The sequence below is a fragment of the Tenrec ecaudatus genome, chromosome 10 (genome assembly GCF_050624435.1).
Source record: "Tenrec ecaudatus isolate mTenEca1 chromosome 10, mTenEca1.hap1, whole genome shotgun sequence".
In the NCBI taxonomy this organism is placed as follows: domain Eukaryota; kingdom Metazoa; phylum Chordata; class Mammalia; order Afrosoricida; family Tenrecidae; genus Tenrec; species Tenrec ecaudatus.
This window is the reverse complement of record NC_134539.1, coordinates 114,714,162-114,735,945: the sequence shown is the minus strand read 5'-3', so window position 1 is coordinate 114,735,945 and position 21,784 is coordinate 114,714,162. Positions and strand designations below refer to the sequence as shown.

The 21,784-nt window shown below is 39.3% G+C and overlaps 1 protein-coding gene across 4 annotated transcripts in view; it reads right to left on the bottom strand.

Annotated features, from left to right (window-relative positions):
* Nucleotides 1–21,784, bottom strand: part of NF1 (neurofibromin 1) — a 268,504-nt gene that overhangs the window by 103,716 nt on the left and 143,004 nt on the right. For all 4 annotated transcript variants that reach the window (XM_075561360.1, XM_075561359.1, XM_075561358.1 and 1 more), the window contains 5 exons: nucleotides 21,191–21,349; nucleotides 20,493–20,590; nucleotides 19,149–19,295; nucleotides 16,355–16,501; nucleotides 14,034–14,144 (listed from right to left, as the gene is read on the bottom strand). In XM_075561360.1, the coding sequence (XP_075417475.1) occupies nucleotides 14,034–14,144; nucleotides 16,355–16,501; nucleotides 19,149–19,295; nucleotides 20,493–20,590; nucleotides 21,191–21,349 (662 nt within the window). The remainder of the gene's footprint in view (nucleotides 1–14,033; nucleotides 14,145–16,354; nucleotides 16,502–19,148; nucleotides 19,296–20,492; nucleotides 20,591–21,190; nucleotides 21,350–21,784) is intronic.

Sequence of the window (21,784 nt, the reverse complement as noted above, 5' to 3'; positions counted from 1 at the left end):
ACATTTAAATGACCAATCAAGACAAATGGTTGTAAGACAAATTTTCTGCCGCGATAAAGTGTCATACAGAATACTCGTCGGCACTCGTGGCTCTGACAAGCTCTTCGTGTTTTCCTGACACCCTCAGCCACCTGTCATGAGCACGCTCTCCTGGGTGCAGCCCTGCAGCACAGACACGTGTACTTGGAACTGCATGGCCATTAGATTTCCACAGCACAGGACCAGCATCTGTCCTCTTAACAAAACGATTTTCAATCTTGTGCTTCAATAGAGTCATCTTGCAGGTAATGTGAGCAGCATCACATGTTATGAAGAGACTTCTAAGAGATGTAGAGGACAAAGACTATCTTATAAGCCAGTGGCTTTTTAAAGTGGGGCATATACAATTGAGTGGGTGTGAGATACTGTGCAAGTTTTATTTACCCGTTTTCTATTTAGGGCAGTCACTACTGGCTTTCCACTTATGGTATAAATACAAAATGCTGCCCAGTGAAAGTCAATAAATTGTATGTCACATTATAGATGGTATAAAGCATAAGAGGAGTCCCTGGGTGGTACAAATGGTTATGCTCTTGACTACAAATCAAAGAGGCTTAAAGTTCCAGGCCACTCTAAGGTACCTTGGAAGACAGAGCGGGTGATCCACTTCTTGCAGCTCACAGCCCGGCCAACCCTGTCTGAAAGGGTCCTGGGCATCTTTTAAAAAGATCGTTCCAGCAGTGAGGTAGGATACGGGATAAAATACTGGTGGCAAAGAAGCCAATTAAGAAGCTATTGCCAATAGTCTATAGAGGTTAGCTGACAATGCACTTACTGCTGGTACACTTCTTGCATCCTACTTAGGAAGGCCTGCAGGCTAAGAAGGCTCTTGCGTATTTAAAGCGTTAAAATAGAGAAAAATCTGCGTGTGTAAGCGCACGGGCACACCCACACATGTGCCCACCGCCATCGAGTAGACTCCGACTCATGGCAGCCCCACGGGGCCAGACGGGACTAAACCCCACAGGATTTCCCATGCTTGCACCTGACAGAACTAGGTTGCCAGACCTTTCTTCCACGGTGTCGGGTGGATTTGAATCACTAACCTTTTCACTATTCGCCAGTTTGCACCACCCAGGACCCTGATATACATGCATATATGCATACGTATGTAAAAAAAAACTTTAAGTGGTTTATAAAGTCTAAAATAGTTATAATCTGTCCCTGTGACATAAAGTTTGCAGAGCCTGGCCTACACAAATGACGAAGATATCAAATGAAGCTGCAGTAATGAGGATAAAATATTTTTTAAGTAAAATCATTGGGACTTAATCAGATATTTGTAGTAAGAGCACATATATGTGAAGACTGATGTCAAGGCTCCTTCTTAAAAATCAAGGTACCTGGGATACTATTATACAAGAGAAAGGAGATTATCCTTTTAAAATCAAATCACCATTTTCATTGATAATGACAAAAAGCTGAAATAAGATAACAGACGTATCATATTATACCAACAGGAGGACAGCTTGTTCAAAGATTTGCCCTCACCTCACATGGCCTGCCATTAAGGGGCGTGTAGATGATTTCTGTAACGAACGGCTTACTCTCACAGAGAATTATGCTCACGTACAGCCCCAAAGGGCAGCTCACATTTAACTGGAACTGAATAGCCTGCTTTTTGCATGGATGTTGCATATTCCCTTTCTCAGAGGTCTCCAAGCAAAGTAATTCTTCACACTGGAAAACCACATGTCCACACTAGCTGCTACCAACGACTCACGTTTCTGATGCTCTACTTTTAAACTCAGGTCAAAATCTATCAGTAGCATGATCAAATTTTCTAATCTTAAAATCATAGATTGCTTTCAGAACTATCCAAAACATAAATTCATTTCAAAACTTAAAACGACAAGTCAAAGGGACACAAATCACGGGTGCAGGGAGCACAAAGATGGCTCCACCAGCCTCAAGCGCTTTCTCCCAAGTAAACACCACCACCTGCCACTGCCAACACACAACTGCCATTCTAGAAAAGGGTCAGTCCTCTGTTTTCATAGAAAACTCACCAATGAGCCCACCGAAAGGAAAACTACATGAAGCTGCATCATAAGTATCATGACAGTGGGACGAGAGGAAAGTCAAAGGAAATAGAGGAAAGAGCTAGGAGGCAAACAGCATTTATAGAGGTCTAGATATAAACATGTATGTATGTAAATATATGTATTTTTGTATTTTTAAATCACAGTTTAATAATATATAATAGCAGCACACATGTGGTTATTATAGTATATTTTTTAGAGAATTATGATCTCAGGCATTTATAAGGAAGGGAAGCATCCACTTAAGAGTTGCTTCTTTGTTTTTTTTAAAAAAAATTTTATTAGGGGATCACACAACTCATCACAATCCATACATACATCAATTGTATAAAGCACATCTGTACATTCTTTGCCCTAATCATTTTTTTTCCTTTTCTTTTTTTACATTTTATTAGGGGCTCATACAACTCTTATCACAATCCATACATATACATACATCAATTGTATAAAGCACATCCGCACATTCCCTGCCCCAATCATTCTCAAAGCATTTGCTCTCCACTTAAGCCCTTTGCATCAGGTCCTCTTTTTTTTCCCCTCCCTCCCCGCTCCCCTCTCCCTCATGTTATGATGGGGAAATAGATCGATGTACATATATTTATAGGTGTAGTATTAAGGAAGCAGATGTACAATGGACCTCTACTCAAGTATTTCCTTAACACAAGAACACTTTGTTCTAATAATACGGCGCTCTGAGGTGCTCACCTTCCCAAGCAGGTACATAAGCAAATGTGGTGAAGAAAGCTGGTAGTGCCCGGCTATCAAAAGATATAGTGTCTGGGATTTTAAAGGCTTGAAGACAAACAAGCGGCCATCTAGCTCAGAAGCAACAAAGGCCACATGGAAGAAGCACACCAGTCCGTGTGATCATGAGGTGTCGAAGGGATCAGGTATCAGGCATCAAAGAACAAAAAAATCATATTGTGAATGGGGGGTGGTGGGGGAGAGTACAGAGTGGAGGCCCCAAACCAAACTATAAGCAATTGGACATCAACTTACAGAAGGTTCGTGGAGAGAAGACGGGCCAGTCAGGGTGCAGTGTAGCACTGATGAAACATAGAATTTCCCTCCGGTTCTTTACCCTTCTGCCCCACCACTATCATGACCCTAATTCTACTCTACAAATCCCATTCCAGGAGGGGAAGGGGAAAGTGGGGGGAGATAGAGGGAACCAATCACAAGCATCTACCTATAACCCCCTCCCAGGGATATGGACAATAGAAAAAAGGGTGAAGGGAGACATTGGTCAGTGTAAGATATGAAAAAATAAAAATTCTTAAGTTATCAAGGGTTCGTGAGGGAGTGTGGGAGGGGGAGGAAGGGGGAAAATGAGGAGCTGATACCAAGGGCTCAAGCAGAAAGAAAATGCTTTGAAAACGAGGATGGTAATGTATGTACAAATGGGCTTGAGACAATGGATGTATATATGGATTGTGATAAAAGTTTTACGAGCCCTCAATAAAATGATTTTTTTTAAGTATCATTAAAGTTGCTACTCAAAAATCCTCAAGCAGGTGGAGTGGGAACAGGACACACAGAAGTGGATTACGTAATGTTACACTGAGGGGATTATACAATGAATGACATGAAACAAAATGTGTCTGAATTGGAGAATATAAAACTGATGATCTCCTCTGTAAACCTTTTTCAACTCACAATAAAGTACTTTTTTCAAATGAAATTTATGCTTATCCAAGTAATTTTACAAATCAGATTACTATTCATCATCTTTTTTAAAATTTTAAAGTATTCCTTTGTTGTCTTCACCGTCTTAAGAGTTTTTAAAGCATCAATGTGTGAGGACTAAACTCTTGGGAACACATCTGTGGAGTTGACACTAACCTTACCTAAAGAATATGGGTGTCTTTAAACTTGCTTTTAGAGACAACCGTAGAGAATCCTGGAACTTCCCTTCTATGATGAGCCCCTCAATGTACTGAGACCCGTCCAGCTCTTGCCCTAGTCATCTCCCCTCCTTCATTTGTACCCTCGTTTCCTACGACGAAACTCTCATGACAAATAGAGCCCTTTGTGCGAATCGTCCTGGCAATTTAAGGTACCTGACCTGGGTCACAAGTGACGGGCTGGGAACCCCTGAAAGCTTGTGGTTGGCATTCTAAAGGGGTAATGGGAAAACCCCAAATTTATAGCCATGTGAGCGTGTTGTGTAGACTCACAAACTTAAGCTTCTCCTCCAAATGGCCTAATTTGCAGTCTGGCTGACCATGTCCTCTAAGCTCTAACTCTGGTGATTAGGGTCAAAGGAAGAAGTGCCGTGTGGACAGCTAGTGTCAGAACTGAACGGAGAAGTGGAAGGTGGGGATTTGTTATATCCCCTCAGTTGGTGTCAGAAAAAGTGGATTTGATATTTGAGACTTATTTGCTATCTGACTGATCCATTCAGCCTCAGAAAACAGTAGGTCAACTCGAGGTAATATACAAATGTAAAGAAAAGTATTGCTCACTAGTCCCAAAGCTCCAGCTGTAATCTGAGAAATCTCGATGTATGAGACAGACATTGTGTGAGCCAGCTGTTATTCTTACAGCACCAAGTAGCTACCCTGTGTCACACGGTTCCCAGGGGCTGGATATTCGAGGACGCCCAGGCGGCACACTCACTGAAGGGCACAGCTGCTGAGCCAGAAGTCCATGGTCTGAACCTACCAGTCTGTGGAGAGAGCTGAGGCAACGGGTTTCCAAAATGATTTCCAATCTTGGCAATGGTATGGCTAGTTCTATTCCATTTTATAACAGGGCAAATGAGTTTGAATCAACTGGGTGATGATACTGGGCACTCTTTGAAATAGCATGTCATTGTTATCGAAATTAATACTCAAAATAAACTAAACAACTCAATCGAGATCCATAATACCTTATCTGACACTGCTGGGGGCAAGATATAGTTCTGAACTTAAAATTGTTCACATTTTAAGGAAGGTAATATACTATTTGCATATGACATATGTTGTTTGCCACAGAATTTCCCCAGAAAATAGAATGCACACTCAGTGTGGGATAGATATCATAAATTAATAGAGAAGACAGTGAGATATTAGACTGAAAAGGATGAACAGTTACCAAAAACCAGAAACACAAAGGGTCGCTTAAGAGAAACTAGAATCTTCATGGAGAGATGCAGCCAGCCCACAGTAACCCCAAGGTGGGACACCAAAGGGGTGTGTTTGGGATTGAACTGTGTCCACTGTATTATACATCCTAACCGCTACAACTGTGGTTATCATTCCATTTGGGAATGGGTTTTGTAATGTTCATGAATGAGTTATTAGTTCAGGGTGTGTCTTAAGTCAATCTGTTTTGAGATATCAAAGATGAGACGGAGCAAGCAAGCAGAGATGGGGGACCCCAAATGCCATACCCAGTCAAAATCAAGGAGCTAGAAATAGCAGCCCAAGAAAGGAGAGTATTAAGCATGTTCATGCCAGTTTGACCCTCTGCTGAGAATTTGTCTTTTTTACCCCAGGTACACTTTATTGGAATCTACATCTCAACAAGCCTTCCAGGGGCTCCTATGTACAGTTTTAAGCATGGCCACACTGTGTTCTGTGAAAGGGGGCATTCTGTGACTTGGATGTTGGGTGAACACCATATTAAAAACTTATGGGAGCTTGCTTCCAGTTGTCTTGGTCACTGCTGCTGCTGGAGGATGTGGGCAGCAGGGGCAGGAGTCGAGAGGAAGTACATGGGGAGGAAGCAGAGACTGCCCAGCCCAACCTGTCCTGTTGTTCCACCTGACTGAGAAAGATCAGCAAACCCTTGTACCCCAAAGTTGACCAAAGCTTAAGAGTCCAAGCCCTAAACCAGGTCCTCTGCCTCACCTGCCTGTATCCATCCCGTGGCCCGAGCTACAAGAGACTGGAAACAGTAAGCCGATTTCCTTTAAAAAGAAAAAAAGAGCTTGACGGTACGCTCACATTAATTACGGGAGGCATACCAGTGTACCTAAGAATCATGTGTGGCGTTCTAAGACTCTCCTGGGGATCCTGTTAAAATGTAGATTCTGATTCATTACATCTGGGTGGAAAGGCAAAGTCTCAGCAGCAAGTCTGAAAACCCTAGAAACAAGACAAGGAGCTTCCTCTGGAACTAAGAGAGAGAGAGAGCATGGCTAGAGATGGCTCTCTGAACTCTAGCCTCCTAGCCTGTGAGAAAAGAAATGTTTGCTAAAGGCACCCACAGGTGGCATTTCTGTTATAGCAGCACTACTGTTCTTAGGTGTTCTCCACTCGGTTCCAACTCCGAGCAACCCAATGTACACAGAAGGGACCGCTGCGCGGTCAGCACCGTCCTCGCACTCGTCCTCATGCTCGGACCCACTGCCGCAGCCACTGTGCCCATCAATCCACTTTGTTGAGAGTCTTCCTCTTTTCCATTACCCCTCGACTTTGCCAAGCTTGATGCCAAGCTTGATTGGTCTCTCCTGACAACATGTCCAAAGCAGGTAAGACAAAGATATCACCATCCTTGCCTCTAAGGAGCCTTCTGGCAGTATTCTTTCCAAACATCTGTTTGTCCTTCTGGCAGTCTGTGACACTGTCAATATTCTTCACCAGCCCCACAGACCAAATGCATCAATCCTTCTTTTGTCTTCTTTAGCCAAGGTCCAACTTTCACATGCATGCGAGGTGATTGAAAGTTCATGGCTTGCGTCAGGCACACACCGCAGTCCTTGAAGTAACATTCTTGCTTTTTAACACTTGAAAGAGGTCTTGTGCAGCAAAATTACCCAATGCAACATGTCATGTGATCTCTTGACTACTGCTTCCATGAGCACTGATTGTGGATCTAAGATAAAACGCAAGTGCTTGACTACTTCAATTTTCTCTCCATTTATCATATTATCTACTTGTTCAGATGTGATGATTTTGGTTGTCTTTACATGGAATTATAATCTTCATCAGCAAGTTCTTCAAGCCCTCCTCCCTTTCAGCAAGTAAGCTTGTGTCCTCTACATACTGCATACTGTTAATAAACCTTCCTCCAATCCTGATGAATTCTTCAATAATCAAGCTTCTCCGATTATTTGCTCAGCATGCAGACTGAATAGCAGCAGTAGGTAACCCCAAACTTACTCCTCCTTTCTAGTCCCCTGGTTGTCTTTCCCATGGGGCCAGCCAATAGTAGATTTCCCACAAATTAGTCTCAAGGAACAGGGTAGGGTGAAGAATAGAGAGTGGATTTGGAAAAGCAAAAAAGTTGTTATGCCAATAGCTATAATAACAAAGGTTAACAAACACCCTAAAACACCCTAAAAATATCAGTGACTTAAGACACTGAAGTTTATTTTCTGCTGACATCAGGTCATGTAGGCCCGTCACTTTCTAGGCCTCATGGCTTCTAGTAGGAGTTCACAAAGCAGTGGTGGAGGACGGGTGAAAAATTACATACCAGATCTGGAAGTGGCACGTATCACAGGAATCTACATTTGATTGACACAGTGCTGCCTAAGTACCAAAGTATAAAGCAATGAGCCCTGAAGGAAGGGGAGAAGCACAAATACTCTAAATACTTGCCTCACTGTGTGCTATGGAGCAGCCCAGTGGAAGCTGGCATCGTACCTCCTAATTGACTCTACTAATATTTCTGCATACAGCCTTGCTGATACAATGGTTAAGCACTCAGCTGCTAACTAAATGTTGGTTCTTGGATCATACCAGTGGCTCCACTGCAAAAATGATCTAGCGATCTGCTCCCATCAAGATCACAGGCTCTCTCCTACAGGGTCACGATGCGCATAAAACAATTCAAAGACACACAACCACATTTCTGCAACCACTTATCGACCAGGATTACAAATACCAGCAGTGTCATCCGTAGTGGACTGGTTTCAGCAGAGCTCCCAGACTAGGGAACAAGGCCTCTGAGAGCGACTTCTGAAAATTAGCCAGTGAAGATGTTATTGATCCCAATAAAAGGTCCAATACACTGCTGGAAGGTAAAGCCCCTAGGACGGAAGGCACTCAAGATACACAACAGCTGCAACAATGGACGAGCATAGCCACACTCCTGAAAGCAAGCCCAGGACCAGGCTTGTCCCTGGGGCGTCATGCGTCAGAGTGGGCTCCATGGCCACTACAGATTAACAATTATGTCTGCAGAAAGCAGATTAACACCAAGCAAGACAATGAAGATGATAACAACAAAGATAACAAAAGACTCGGTCAGTACAGGCCTGGTATTTCCAACCAAATAAGTTTTGGCGTAGAACTTCTTTGACAAAACCTGAGGCTTTAAAGCAGTGGTTCTCAACCTTCCTAGTACATACATACACATCTTCCTTTCTCAGACAGTTCCTCATGTGATGACCGCAGCCCCCAAACCATAACATTATTTTCATTGCTACTTCATAGCTGCAATTTTGCTATGGTCATGAATTGGCAACCCCTGTGAAAGGGTCATTTGACCCCCAAAGGGGTCGTGACCCACCGGTTGAGAACCGCTGTTATAGAGGATCTTAGATTTCATAATCACAGATAAGGGATTATAAATGTACATTATGACTCTGGTTAACCAAATGATGAGACTCCTAAAAGAGCAATAATAGAGGGTTGTGACTTTCAGATTTATGATACTCATGCAGGAAAGGTGTTATGACTAAATGTCTCAATGATTATTTTAGGCAGCATTAATGATAATAGATTTAGGCACAAAGAAACAAACAGAAAATGTTTCAGTGGATCCATTGTTCTTTGATTTTTGACTCTACATAGTAAAAGAGGTGGCACTTGACAATATGAGATGGGAAGGGGGACGGGGTTATGACATTCCTATAGGAAAAAGCAGATTCTCATTAAGGGCCCTAGAAGTACACAGCTCTATAACGATGACTGGTTTTTAAAAGGTTAGAGCATGGGGAAGGTTTACAGAGAGGGTGCCATCTCAGAAGGAAACACCAGAGTGAACAAATACGCACAGAATGGACAGTGCCAGAGGCTGGTCCGTGATCTTTGCTACCTTGGCTCCCATCTGCTTTGCTTGTCAAAGATCTTTCACTTCTTAGCTCTGGCCACGCTAACCTCCAGTCAGCGAGATTCTATGTACCATACAATAGAAAACATAGGCTCTATTCAATCAGGAGGGGGAAAAAACACAGCAAAGTGAAACAAATGAGGAACATGTACTGACTTGTACTTTTGCCATTTATGTAGCAATTTCCTTGTGTGTCAACATCATTGTTCACAGCCCTACGAGTTTTAAATAATGCTGGCCGGCATGATGAAAACATTCACACAATTTAACTCAACTTTCCAGTAAGTTAAATTATTGAAGAAAAGGACTGACAAAAAGAGAAAATTTTTTCAAGAATTTATTTAATGTGCTTTAAAGCAGGTGGTTTAATACATTAAATATAAAAATTTAAAACCTCTGAATTTGATTTATATGCAATCCTTCACTCGGTCTTATGTCTAACTTCATTTCTTGGATATTAAATTTCTAGAATGCTACATTCCTCAATTATTTTTTAAAATTCAAAATAACACAGTTGCTTTACAACAGAATCTATTTCTAATATACTTAAGTTATGAAAACTATAGAAGGCAAAATAGTATATTCATCTACTTATAGCCAATCTAGCTAGGAAATTCATTAATGTATACACTGATATGAGGTATAACTAAGTGGTATTGAGTGAGCTCTTTCAATAAGTGAGATTTTCTTCCAAATGTCTTTGCGTTCCTTGATCTTGGCCAAAGCCCATGTGTTCAAAGTGGCTGTCTAGAAACCACTCATTAGGATGCTCAAGAGCAAATGACAGGTCAAGTTTACAACACGTGATTCCTCACTAACTGTACTTAAAGAGTAGGCAGTGTGCAGGAAATTAGATTCCTTATTGGGCACTGGAAAGGCATAAACTTTTATTCTTCAGGGAAAGACGGAAAGACTACTCACAGGTAATAATAATTTGAGATCTTTATGTGTGCTAGAGCCACATGCAACTTTTAGCACATGTAAGGTTTTCTTTTTTTCTGCACACATAAAGTGTCTAAAAGTTAAGATGTGATATTTATGGTTTAAAAAACAAAAAGAATATTTACTTATTTAATTATGTCCAACATGGGCTGGTTGCATTACTTCCAATATGGCATGGCTCCGATTTTAATATACAATAAAGGTAAATTACTCTTACTTTAAAAATAGTTTACTAGTAAGTGTGTGTATGTGCGTGCGCATGCCCACGTAATGCTTTCACAATGCTCTAATACTCAGACTCGGGGTCTGATTCTGGTTATTAGTAGCTATGCATCTTCACCTATGTCCGAGCCTATTGGCGAAATGAAGGGGTTGACTTTTATCATTTCTAGCTTTCCTTGTATATTAAAAAATTAGGATAGTCTCTAAAAACTAGTTTGTTTTGTTTAATGGGAAAAAAATGAAGACATCCTAAGCCAACACTGGGGAAACTGAAACCTGTGGTTTAACCTCATTTTGTTTTTTGAGTAAAAAGAAATGATGCCAAATTTATAATCTAAATCTTTGGAATAAAGGTTAAATGAGTCTTAAATCTTTGGAATAAATTCTATGAGAAAGCCAAGAAATTGATAGTATTGGTTTCAATATTTGCTTTATCACTCTACCTTCCAAAATTGTCTCTCATTTTTTGCCTGCACTAGATTGGTGTAATGGTTAGGAGTTAGGCTGTGATCCACAAGGTCAGCAGTTCGAAACCACCAGTCTATTCAGGATAAACAGGGGGCTTTCTACTACTGTAAACAGTCACAGTCTCAGAAACCAATGGGGTGGCAGGCAGAGGGTGTGTGTGGGTATAGCATCAGCTCAATAGCAGTGATTTTGGGGTTTGGTTTATGATGTGGATAGAAAGATAGAGTTTATACCCCTATATTTTTTACACTGCATGTCAAGAATTTTATTGTTTATATTTTTTAATTTAAAAAAGGAAGCTTCCTTTTAATCTCTAAATAATCTCTCATCCACAGTCAAAGTTAGTAGACAGGCAAGGTGTACAAAAAAGAAAAATTATTCATTTGTTCATTAATAATCAATGAACAAGTAAATATTTACATACAATGAATTTAATGACTGAATACAATCAAGAGATTTGCGTATTTGTTTGTGGTCCATATGTTAAATGTCTTTACTTTGAAACAGAAAGAAATGATGTTCAAACGATCACTGGTCAGCCTACTCATCATGTTTATTGGTAATACATGGGGAACAACTCCAATCTCAATTTCTATGCAAACCTCAAATGCCAAGATGACCCCAACTCCCAAGATGACCTCAACTCCCAGGATGACCCCAACTCCCAAGATGACCCCAACTCCCAAGGTGACCCCAACTCCCAAGATGACCCCAACTACCAAGATGACCCCAACTCCCAGGATGACCCCAATTCCCAAGGTGACCCCAACTCCCAAGGTGACCCCAACTCCCAAGATGACTCCAACTCCCAGGATGACCCCAATTCCCAAGATGACCTCAACTCCCAAGATGACCCCAACTCCCAAGATGACCCCAACTCCCAGGATGACCCCAACTCCCAAGATGACGTCAACTCCCAAGGTGACCCCAACTCCTAAGATGACCTCAACTCCCAAGATGACTCCAACTCCCAGGATGACCCCAATTCCCAAGATGACCTCAACTCCCCGGATGACCCCAACGCCCACAATGGACTCAACTCTCAAGATGACCCCGCACTACAAGACCCTGCATTCTATGACAACCCCAAATTCCAACAGGGCCCTCAAATTCAAGACCACCCGGAATCCTAAGATGACTTGGAATACCAAGATGACCTGGACACCTAAGAAAACTGTGAAGACAACAATGATTATAAAGACAGCAACAACCAGGAAGATTAAGTATGGGACAAATGATGGCACCATACTCAATCCAAAGGATAGCATTTACTTCTTTTCTTTTACAATATTTTTGCTGTTTTGTGTGCATTTGAGCTTAAATGAACTGCCTGTATTCTTACCTTATTTCGTTATTCCATGCTGAATGACAATAAGCACACTTGAAAAATATTTGGTTGTAAATTTAAATTGTGGAAATGTATTAATAGGATGGTTTCTGTCTTTATATATGAAAAATATGAACTATTCTATTAAATAAAAACAAGCAAAATACCATTGTCTTCCAAATTATTTGTTAAACTGAGATAAAAGACAAATACTTACATTAAAGAAATAATGTGAGTGGCATTTAACTAGAGCATGCTTGTGTGGCGGCGAGTCGGTCTAAATGATGATGTGGAGTGGGACAGTTTTCACTTGTTCAGAGAAAAAAGTGGTAATGTACTAAGAAGAAAGGTAGTGGCGTTGTGGAGTGGATCCATGTTCAGCTGCAATCTGCAATGTCAGCAGTTCGAAACCAGTAATAGTACAGTCTCAGAAACTCAAGAGAGGCAGTTCTACCCTGTCCTATAGGGTCGTTATATTTTCACATCGACTCTAAGGCAGTGAGTTTGATTTTTGTTTTCTAGTAAGAAACTACAATGTTCTAAGACACAAGACACCCATCTGTGTTATCAGATTTCATGAGTATGTGATAATATTGATATATCAGTACAGTAGAAAACAGCAACAATTATGCTAACTGTAATACGGCAAATACTGCTGCTTGCTATTATTAACTGTGTAGTTGTTCAGATGATAGCTACTATCTGACAGACCAACAACTGAAGCCTAACACTGATCCTTACTAGTTAGGCTTCTTGTCCCAGAGGGAAGGAAACAACAAAATGCAAGGAGCAGCAGTATTATCTGAATTATCCAATTAAACAAATTAACAAAGTAGAAGGGATGAAAACATGAAACTAATGAAGGTACATTAAAAAGAAAGCTCAATAATTTATAAAGGAACCTGTGCTTTGTGGATTGTATCAAATGGTTATTTTTGAATAAAGATCACTGCCTGACCGTAAAACAAATAAATTCCAATACAGGCAACACTTCCAACCTCACTTTACTTCCTATAAATGGTTACATTTTGTCATCCATAACTATCAAATCTACGGATATAATTCATCAATGTGATTGAATTCAGAAAGATTTAAGTACTACATTAAAAAACCAAGAATAGCAGCAGCCAGTGTGTTGATTCTGACTGGGCGGAACCCATGTATATACAGAGTAGAATGACAATCCATCTAATTCTTTAAAGTGGAACAATCTTCTCAGGCATCTCAGAGTTGACTTGAGCCACCAATCTTTTGGTGATCAGCCAAGCACATTAATTGTTTGCCACTCCTCAAGTATAATTACTAATAAACAGTAGCAGAATGAAGAGTAATTAAAGTCCGTGAGATCCCGAAATTACTGTTTCCTCTATCACATCACATTATGTTTAAGGTTCGATTGCCATGGACTTACATCATACCAAATGGAACAAGTAAAATGACCAAGTACACTGGCATTGAGAAGAAGCGCATAGTATTTCCACCATGGCACGTCAGGAACCAGCCTGGACTGAAGACAGCATGAACCAACACCATCGCTTTCATGAGCCGTCTTCACAGGGATTTCGTAAACTGCCTCTAAATGATTGTCTGAATCACCCTAGTGCGTCCACAGCTTATTTCTACAAGTTCTTATATACAAGCTCCTACAATTTTATGTCTGCACATATAAAGCTTCTTACTACATTGTTGAAGTGATCTAATCAGACTAAACCTTGAAAGAAAGAAAATTATTTGCCATTTTTTACTCGTGGTAATTACTCCATTGTAGGAAATATTTTTAAAAAGTGATATAGGAAGAAAAGTTGATATGAAATGGGCAGACTGATCTGAAAAGCAATTTCTAAAATGCTGAGCACCATTTTCCAACAGAGTGGGCATTTAACCAAGTAAATTTGTTTTCGATTTGTCATGTCACAAGTGAAAACCCAAGCTGGCTGTTACTCTGGATTTGCTATCATGCTAACACTCTACACTCAGAGAAAGAAAAACATAGTGTTTCTTCTTACCTGCGCGCAACATAATAAAAAATAGGATTCCCGGCTTTGGAAGTCCCAGCTTGGTAGAAAATACTTAATGTCTTCAAAGCCTTGAACTCTTCTTTTTCATGTACCTGGTGCCTTAAAGGAAGGGGGAAAAGAACAGTTACTCATAAACTTTGTACTTGCCCATTGAGTATTGACAAAAATGACAGGATGACGAAAGAGGTGACAAATGGCAAAATATCTTAAATCGCAATATGCATTCTGAAAAGTATTTGACAATATGCAGCAAAAATTTCCAAAGTTACTCTTACTCTCTGAATCATAATCCACTTTTTCAAATGACCAAAGAAAACTACAGAAATATGTATCATAGGGTTGTGCATACTCATGGTGCTGTTATCCTTCGATCAGAAAATTGTGTTTCATTTGTTTTCTAAGAGTTCAGTTTACCAATCTTTTCCTTTCTAGCTTATGGGCTGAATCAGCGAGAACGGCCTCCTAAGCCCAGTAAGAAAGGAAACGGCTCGTGTGTTTTTCTTTGACTCATGGACATAGTGTCTTTTCTAGTTGGCTGGCTGTTGAACTCTATCAATACCATTTATCAAATGTTCGCCTCAATCTGCCTCATTTTGAATACCACTTCTCCATACACTACGTATATAAATACATTTCTGATAAAGTCAGATCGACACAGTGGCTGCAACAATGGGCTCGATACAGTAATTGTGAGGATGGCACAGGACCGGGCAGTGTTTCATTCCGTTGTTCATGTAGTCACTATGAGTCAGAATTGACTTGACAGCAACTAACAACAAGATTCATGTCTTTCATCTGTAGGTTCATGCCACTCATTAACCTGCATTTCTTAATCTGTTAAATATTACCCATTTCTATAAGAACTATATTTTAGATAAGTTTCTCATAAAATGCCATCCAGCTACATATTTCAAAACCATCTACAATACTTTTTGTTTAACCTAAGCATTTCATGTGTCTTTGGGCAGTGGTAGTGGTAGTGGTAGGCCAGTTCATGTTACTGGTACCAGAAAGTCAGCATTTGTTCAGTATTAGTGGGAAATTACCTGTGTACCATTTGATGGGGGCAAACTTACACATGCATATGAATGACTGGGAGGTCAGACACCACAATATTAACTGATTTATCTCTAAGAGGTGTAATAACAGAATTCTACATTTTCCTCTTCAGAATTCTATTTTGAATAGTTTTACAGGTATTACTTTTATAACTGAGAAAACTGTACAGCTATCTTCTTTTTTTCTTTTTAAAGAAAATATGCCTTAGGGAGCATCGGGGGAGTTCAAGCAACAACACAGATAAAGTATATAAAATACTTGATATGTACCAGATATCTACATATATTAAGCATATTATTTCATTTAGTTTTCAAAAGTATAGAATATTGTTTTATGAGACAGAGAAAGCACAATCTTAAGTAAAAAGGTTTATTCAAGAAGTTCTCTTAGGAAAATGGAAAAATGCCTAGTAATAATGAATAAAAATTAGTTTTATCTGTTTTTATTATGTAACTTTTAGTTAGGCGGTACAAAATCTTTGTGTGGAAAGTATTCCCATTAGTTACACAAAAATAAATACTTGTTACATTAGGAAACATCAGACACGGCTACAGGCAAAATACGGAATTTGAAAAGTAGGTTATTTTCTTTCTGCCCCTGGCATGGACTATTAACAAGCACACCTGCTGAGAGCCCGAGAGGTACTTTACCAACCAAAGGAGACTGCAGATGAGCTTCACTCTGTCATCACACTGATGAGTGCCAACAATACAGAGCTTTTCATTCAGAACCTTACGTACATGAAATCCAACACATTTCCCACAGGAACGTTACAGTAACAGTACAGCAATAGACCAACTGTATAACTACAACCTAAGAGAAGTGCACACCATCCATTCTTAGGAGCATTCTACAGAATGCCCTAGCAGCAGTAGTCCAGCCCCTACAATCAAAGCCTCTATGCATTTGTCAGGCACATTAGTTCTTCACTCAGTTGTATAGTCCCTAACTATAATATGAAAATATATTGTCTACCCTCCTTTTAAAGAATTAAATCAAAAACAAAAGAAAAAAGAATTAAATGAGAAAATATACCAAAGCAACAAATTAAGTACTAGTTAGTATAAGATATCAATATTTTTATAATGAAATCTTTTTGAAAAAACATTTTAATAACATCTAAGGTAGGAGCAAACTAGGATCCAAAACCACTCCAATGTGGCAATTAGACACATCTATTCTGAGGATCCTCTATCAGAAATACAAGAATATCTAACAAGAAAGCAATCAGCATGTAAGAGGTATGTTACCTGGTCATGAACTCCTCAAATTTCGAACTAGTGAGGTTAAGGCTGGACCAGTGTGTATCTGCCACAGGTTTGTGCTCCGGAGGACCCAAGTATGCAAGCAGTGTTGCCATTTTATCAAAAGGTCGTCTGCCAACAGCTTTATGATCCCTAGATACAGAAAATTCCTTTTTAAGAAGTAGCAGGTCACAGTTGGTGGTACACATTTTAAGTTATCATTAATTGCTCTTATTTTTTTTACTATCCATGGTGGTTCCTGTTGATTTGTAAGTTGCACCAAAAGGACAAGAGTTACAAGTATGCACCGAAACATCTTAGAAATGTGACAATCCTCAAACTATAAAACGTATATATGCATTCCCACCTCCAGGATTCTTAATCCATTACCACTAAATGGGCAATTACTAATTAAGATAATATTCTGATCCATTTTTTCTCATTATGAAAATAATTTATCTTGAGAAACGGGGCATACTACTCCTTTATGAGATCCCTGATTAACCACAGTAGATAAGAAAGCTCAGTAGCTGTTAAATATTTCAGGCTATGTAAAAATATTAAGATACCAGTTACCAAACACCAAATTGATAAAAAAAAATTGACAATGCCCAGAATGGAGAGGTTATCTATCCTAGGAGAGTGAGATAGTTAAAGGTTTATTGTGCCGACCTGGCCGATAAACACATGTGGGGTTAATTGAAGGGCAGCGAGATAAATGGCTCGCTCAGTGAGTCTCTCCTTTCTACTTCTTGGGTCTCTTGCTCTCTAATGGTCAGACCAGGGTGCAACTGCCTTAGCCAGTTCCCTGCTTCAGCTGGCAAGACTCACTTCCTGCAAGACATCCCTGAGGAGAAGCCACATGGAGCTACCCTGGTGCAGTCCTAGGTGCTGGAGGAGCCGTGTGGAGACCCCTGCCAGCGCTGAGATGCTTACACATTCATTGACTCGGTTTTCCTCTTGCAGTCAGCATCATTGCATGTATTTCGTGAGATTGAGGAGGACTTTGTAGATCGGTGTAGGACATATGGGCTAATGTTGGACTAAGGGGCTTGGACAGCACTGGGTTGGGATGCTTTCTTAATGTACACTTACCCTTTATATAAAACTCTCTCATATACATATGAGTTTTTGTGGATTTGTTTCCCTAGTTTACTCAGACTAACACAGAGAGGTACTCTCACACAGTGCAGGTCAAAGTGGGAACTGGAACACAGACTTTGAAAAGCAAATTGGCAATAGCAAGTAAAGCTGAGGCACTGTGTGCCTTAGGATACAGAAATTCTACATTTATTCCAAGACAAAGAGACAGGTATAAAGTTGTCACTAGCTGTGATAGTGGAATACAAACATAAGCTAACTGGTAAATCTCCAATGAAGCACTGAGTGGAGACAACATGTAGTATAATATTTTTCTAAATGTCAAAGCACACAACTGTTTCACACATATCATTTTATCATTGAGTTGACCAGACTCCTGTAAGCCACGTTTGGTACCGAGCAGAACTGCTCCACGGAGCTTTCCTGGGTGTCATCTTCACAGATGCCGCTTGGCAAACCTGGCTCCCACTCAGCTGCTGGGGAGGTTTGGACCACAAAGCTAAAGTTAGCAGCCAAGTGCCCAGTGCTTGTGCCTCCTCACACGCTCCTTTATCATACATGTATCACACAAATAAACAGGATAAGAATATCCCCAGGATAAAAATAACCCTACCACTTTAGGAAGCAAGTATCTTTCTGGAAAAAGAGGTGGGAGAAATGAGACTGGGGGGAGGAACCTGTAAAAATGTACAGTTTCCCTGCCAAGAAATAAAATGTTACAAAGATTGGAAGAAATATGGCAAAATAATATCGCAAGTAGGTGGAAGACATGGTTCCATATTATGTGAATGCTTTGAAAGAATGCTTACAATCTGATGTTCTAGAGTTTACTTTCGTGTCACACAGCTCAAGCATATTTCTTCATATTTCTGTTTCATGGGCAGTCAAGTCCATGTCTACTTTGATCATTCATAAAGAATGAAAATTATTTTAAATTCCCTTCTTCTAAGTGCCTAGCCTTGGTTTCATGGCCTGTCTTTGCCATGATTGAACATAGCATTTTTACTGCCAACAATCTGGACCTGTTCTACTTTGTAAGAGAACTCTTCACACATAGGAATCTAGGTACTTTATAGAAATACATAGTTATGGAGAGACCCCCCCCCCCCGCCAAAAACATTTATATTAATTTTAGAAGGATAGCATTTAAGAAGGATGGCAAGCATACAATTTAGGCTGTAAGAGGTTTTAATTGACTAATGAAATAATTTCTAATTCAACAATATTCAATTGAGTACTTTTTATGTAAAATATTTTATATAATATATACTTAAAATTTCACAAATAAATTGGTTATAGAGTTAAAATTTTGGTGATGGTTTAATTATTAAAGCCCTAGGAATTAAGGTGCTCTACAGATTACGGTCAATACATGTTTGATTAAAACTTAAAACTGCTGTATACTCTTACACATTATATTTGACAGTTTGCAAAGCGGTTAAAAAATGGAGAGCTAATTTGTGATTTCTTGGCTTGACATAAAGAAAAAGTTCAGTAGCGTCTAGATAGGATTCGTAATCATTTACTACAGCTCATAACAAAAAGGAGTATAAATGTGTCCTTCTAAATAAAACCCTTACTCCAAGGAGATGCAAAGTAAAAACAAACAAACAAAAACCACTAGCCGAGCACCAATCATTTGATTAGTAATAAATTTAAACTAAGAGTGTTCAGTTTCTCTGTGAAGAGAAAATCTTACCTATTGCTGGAAAGATACTGGCCAATTTTCTCTTGATTGTTCCAGAGTAAGCGATGAAGAGCAAGAACATTGCCATCGCTGATGAAGGAAAGACTGTGATTCACTGCATCACTTGTGGGACAATCAGATGCTATATCAAGGAAAAACCTTGAAAAATGCAGACGTCATTAGAACTTTCAAAACCAGACATACTCTTATTTATGTCCGAATTAAATTACATGAGGCGATTTTGTGATGTAAGAGTTTGCAAACGTGAAGGAGATGTTCACATTTGACAATACGACAATATGTTAAACAAAACAAAGAGAAAGTTGACTTTCCAGGTTTGATACCCAGCTTCACCTTCACAGGGAGGTTCTAAATCATAGAACAAGAGGCTTTAGAGGAATGAACCTTGGAGAAAGTATAGCACGTTACAAACAAAGCAACACGAGACCCAGACAAGATCAAAATGCACTACAAAGTTTCACAGCTTGTGAGGGCAGAGGCAGGATCAGAACTCTTAACTACCCAGAGGCGTTCAATCTACTACAATGAAAGCCATGAAGCGTTCAATGCGGCCTGTATTCCAAAACACACCTGGAACACCCCCACTGGCTAGCGGAAAGAGGTTGACAGGAAGCATGATGAGGACAGAGTTGCACAAGTCTAGCTCAAGCTATGAGTACACAATCACCGTCATGCTGCAAGAACAGAATTCTCAGCACTGACTTAATTCTATCGTGCATTTCCTAAGTGAGCTCATTTGTTTTGTTAAAAACTCCAAGCCAGGCAAGCATAGTATTATTCCCAGTGTACAGGTAATACTCAGAGACAAAGTGAAGCAACTAATTAGCTATGGAAACCTAGCTTACATGTTTTTAAAATTCATAAAATTCTTTAATAGTTGTCTAATAACTCAACTAAATATTATGAGTCTGCATTTGGATTTAAAGGGTAACTTTTTAGTTCAGATGCACTTTGAAACTGAAAGAGTAAAACTTCTCTAACATTAAAAGCATGCGGATTATATAATATTATGCATTTTTATAATTTTTGTATTAATTTTTACTAAATGCAATCTACCCTCTCCTCCACATGACAGCACACCAGATCCTTTTAGTACGTATGTTAAAAATCACATCTGAATTTCAGATGACACAAAGTGGAAACAGTACCAAATTATAAAAACTATGGATTTCTATCAGTACTGTCTCTTAAAGTAAAATGAATAGAGGCAAGTCATATTGCTGATCTACAGAGATCACCCACAGAGAAGGTTCATGTAGACTAAGTAAATGGATTTCAGGGAAGTGAAAGCATTTGATTCAAACACAGCAATCAATTTAGTATCTGGCTGCTTACCTTCGTGCTGCATCAAAGTTGCTTTTCACGAAATCATTAAAAGGCCGCATATGCTCCTCTTTTGTAAAGAGAACATGATTGGCAATACTCTGGAGTATCTAAACAATAAAACGGTGTTACAATGAATCAGAATTACTGTTCAAGGCTACATATGTATCTGTTCTTTGGTTAACAGGAGTTATCTCACTGATATATGCTGGGAGTTAAAACTATTAATTCTCCATGCTACTATTTTCCAAATACAGATAATGCATATGCAGTCATTTAATACATATAAATATGAAGGGGCTTCAAAACGTTGGCAAATAAATGTAATCAAAAGGTAATGAAATTTAAAAGTTCATGGAAAAATTCCATTATCTTTTTAATGCATTTATTCCCAAGCTTACCTCATAATAAAAAATTTAATACCCTTAACTCCTACATTTCAGGCTCCATTTCAGAATTACCAGGATGATATCACATACAAAATTATTTTTAGAAAACAAGATACAAACGAGTTCAGAAGGTTCATGGAAAACTGAAATTGAATGTCATTCTAATGAAATCCCTTGTAAAAAATCTCAACAAGACAAAATAAAAGTATAATAACTAGCGCATTTCACAAATGTATTCATGAAGTACAGTGAATATGAAAAACTAAAAACTTAAATGAAGCGGGTATTTAACATCATTAGATTATCAAAAGAATGCTTCACCTTTGACATTAACTTCAGGCCCCTTTCAGTTCTGGGTGGCGGCTTCCTGTCTAAGATCCCTGCTTCATACGGCGAGACAATGGCGGGGTTGATAAATCTGAGGAACATGGCGCTTCCCACTGCGCCGATGCTGTTCTGAGGAAAACGCTGGCTAACCACCTGAAAACAAGGAATTGAAAACTGAGTATGCAGTCTGAATTACAATAAGGAAATGGGAAGAAAACACTCATACGTCAAGTTTGGCACAAGCTCTGAATCAACCAATAGCTAAGAATGACACCCCTTTCCTACCCCCAAAACAACAGCAAATACAGTTTAAACTCAATGCTGATTCTGTATCTTTTAAAAGTAAAATTTGGAATGTGAGAGGAAAGATAAAGTAAAGCCTAATGGGTAAGTTATGTAGAAGAGACGTGATGGGGAACTAATTTCTTTATAATTATTTATACATCTGATTTTGATGCTAACAAACAAAAGTGGACCAAATTTCCACACATGATGTTCAGATTGTCCTAAGGTTAGTAAGATACAAGTTACGTGGTCAACTCTTATAGGAATACCCTATACTTTCAACAGCATCTCCTGAAGAGGCCT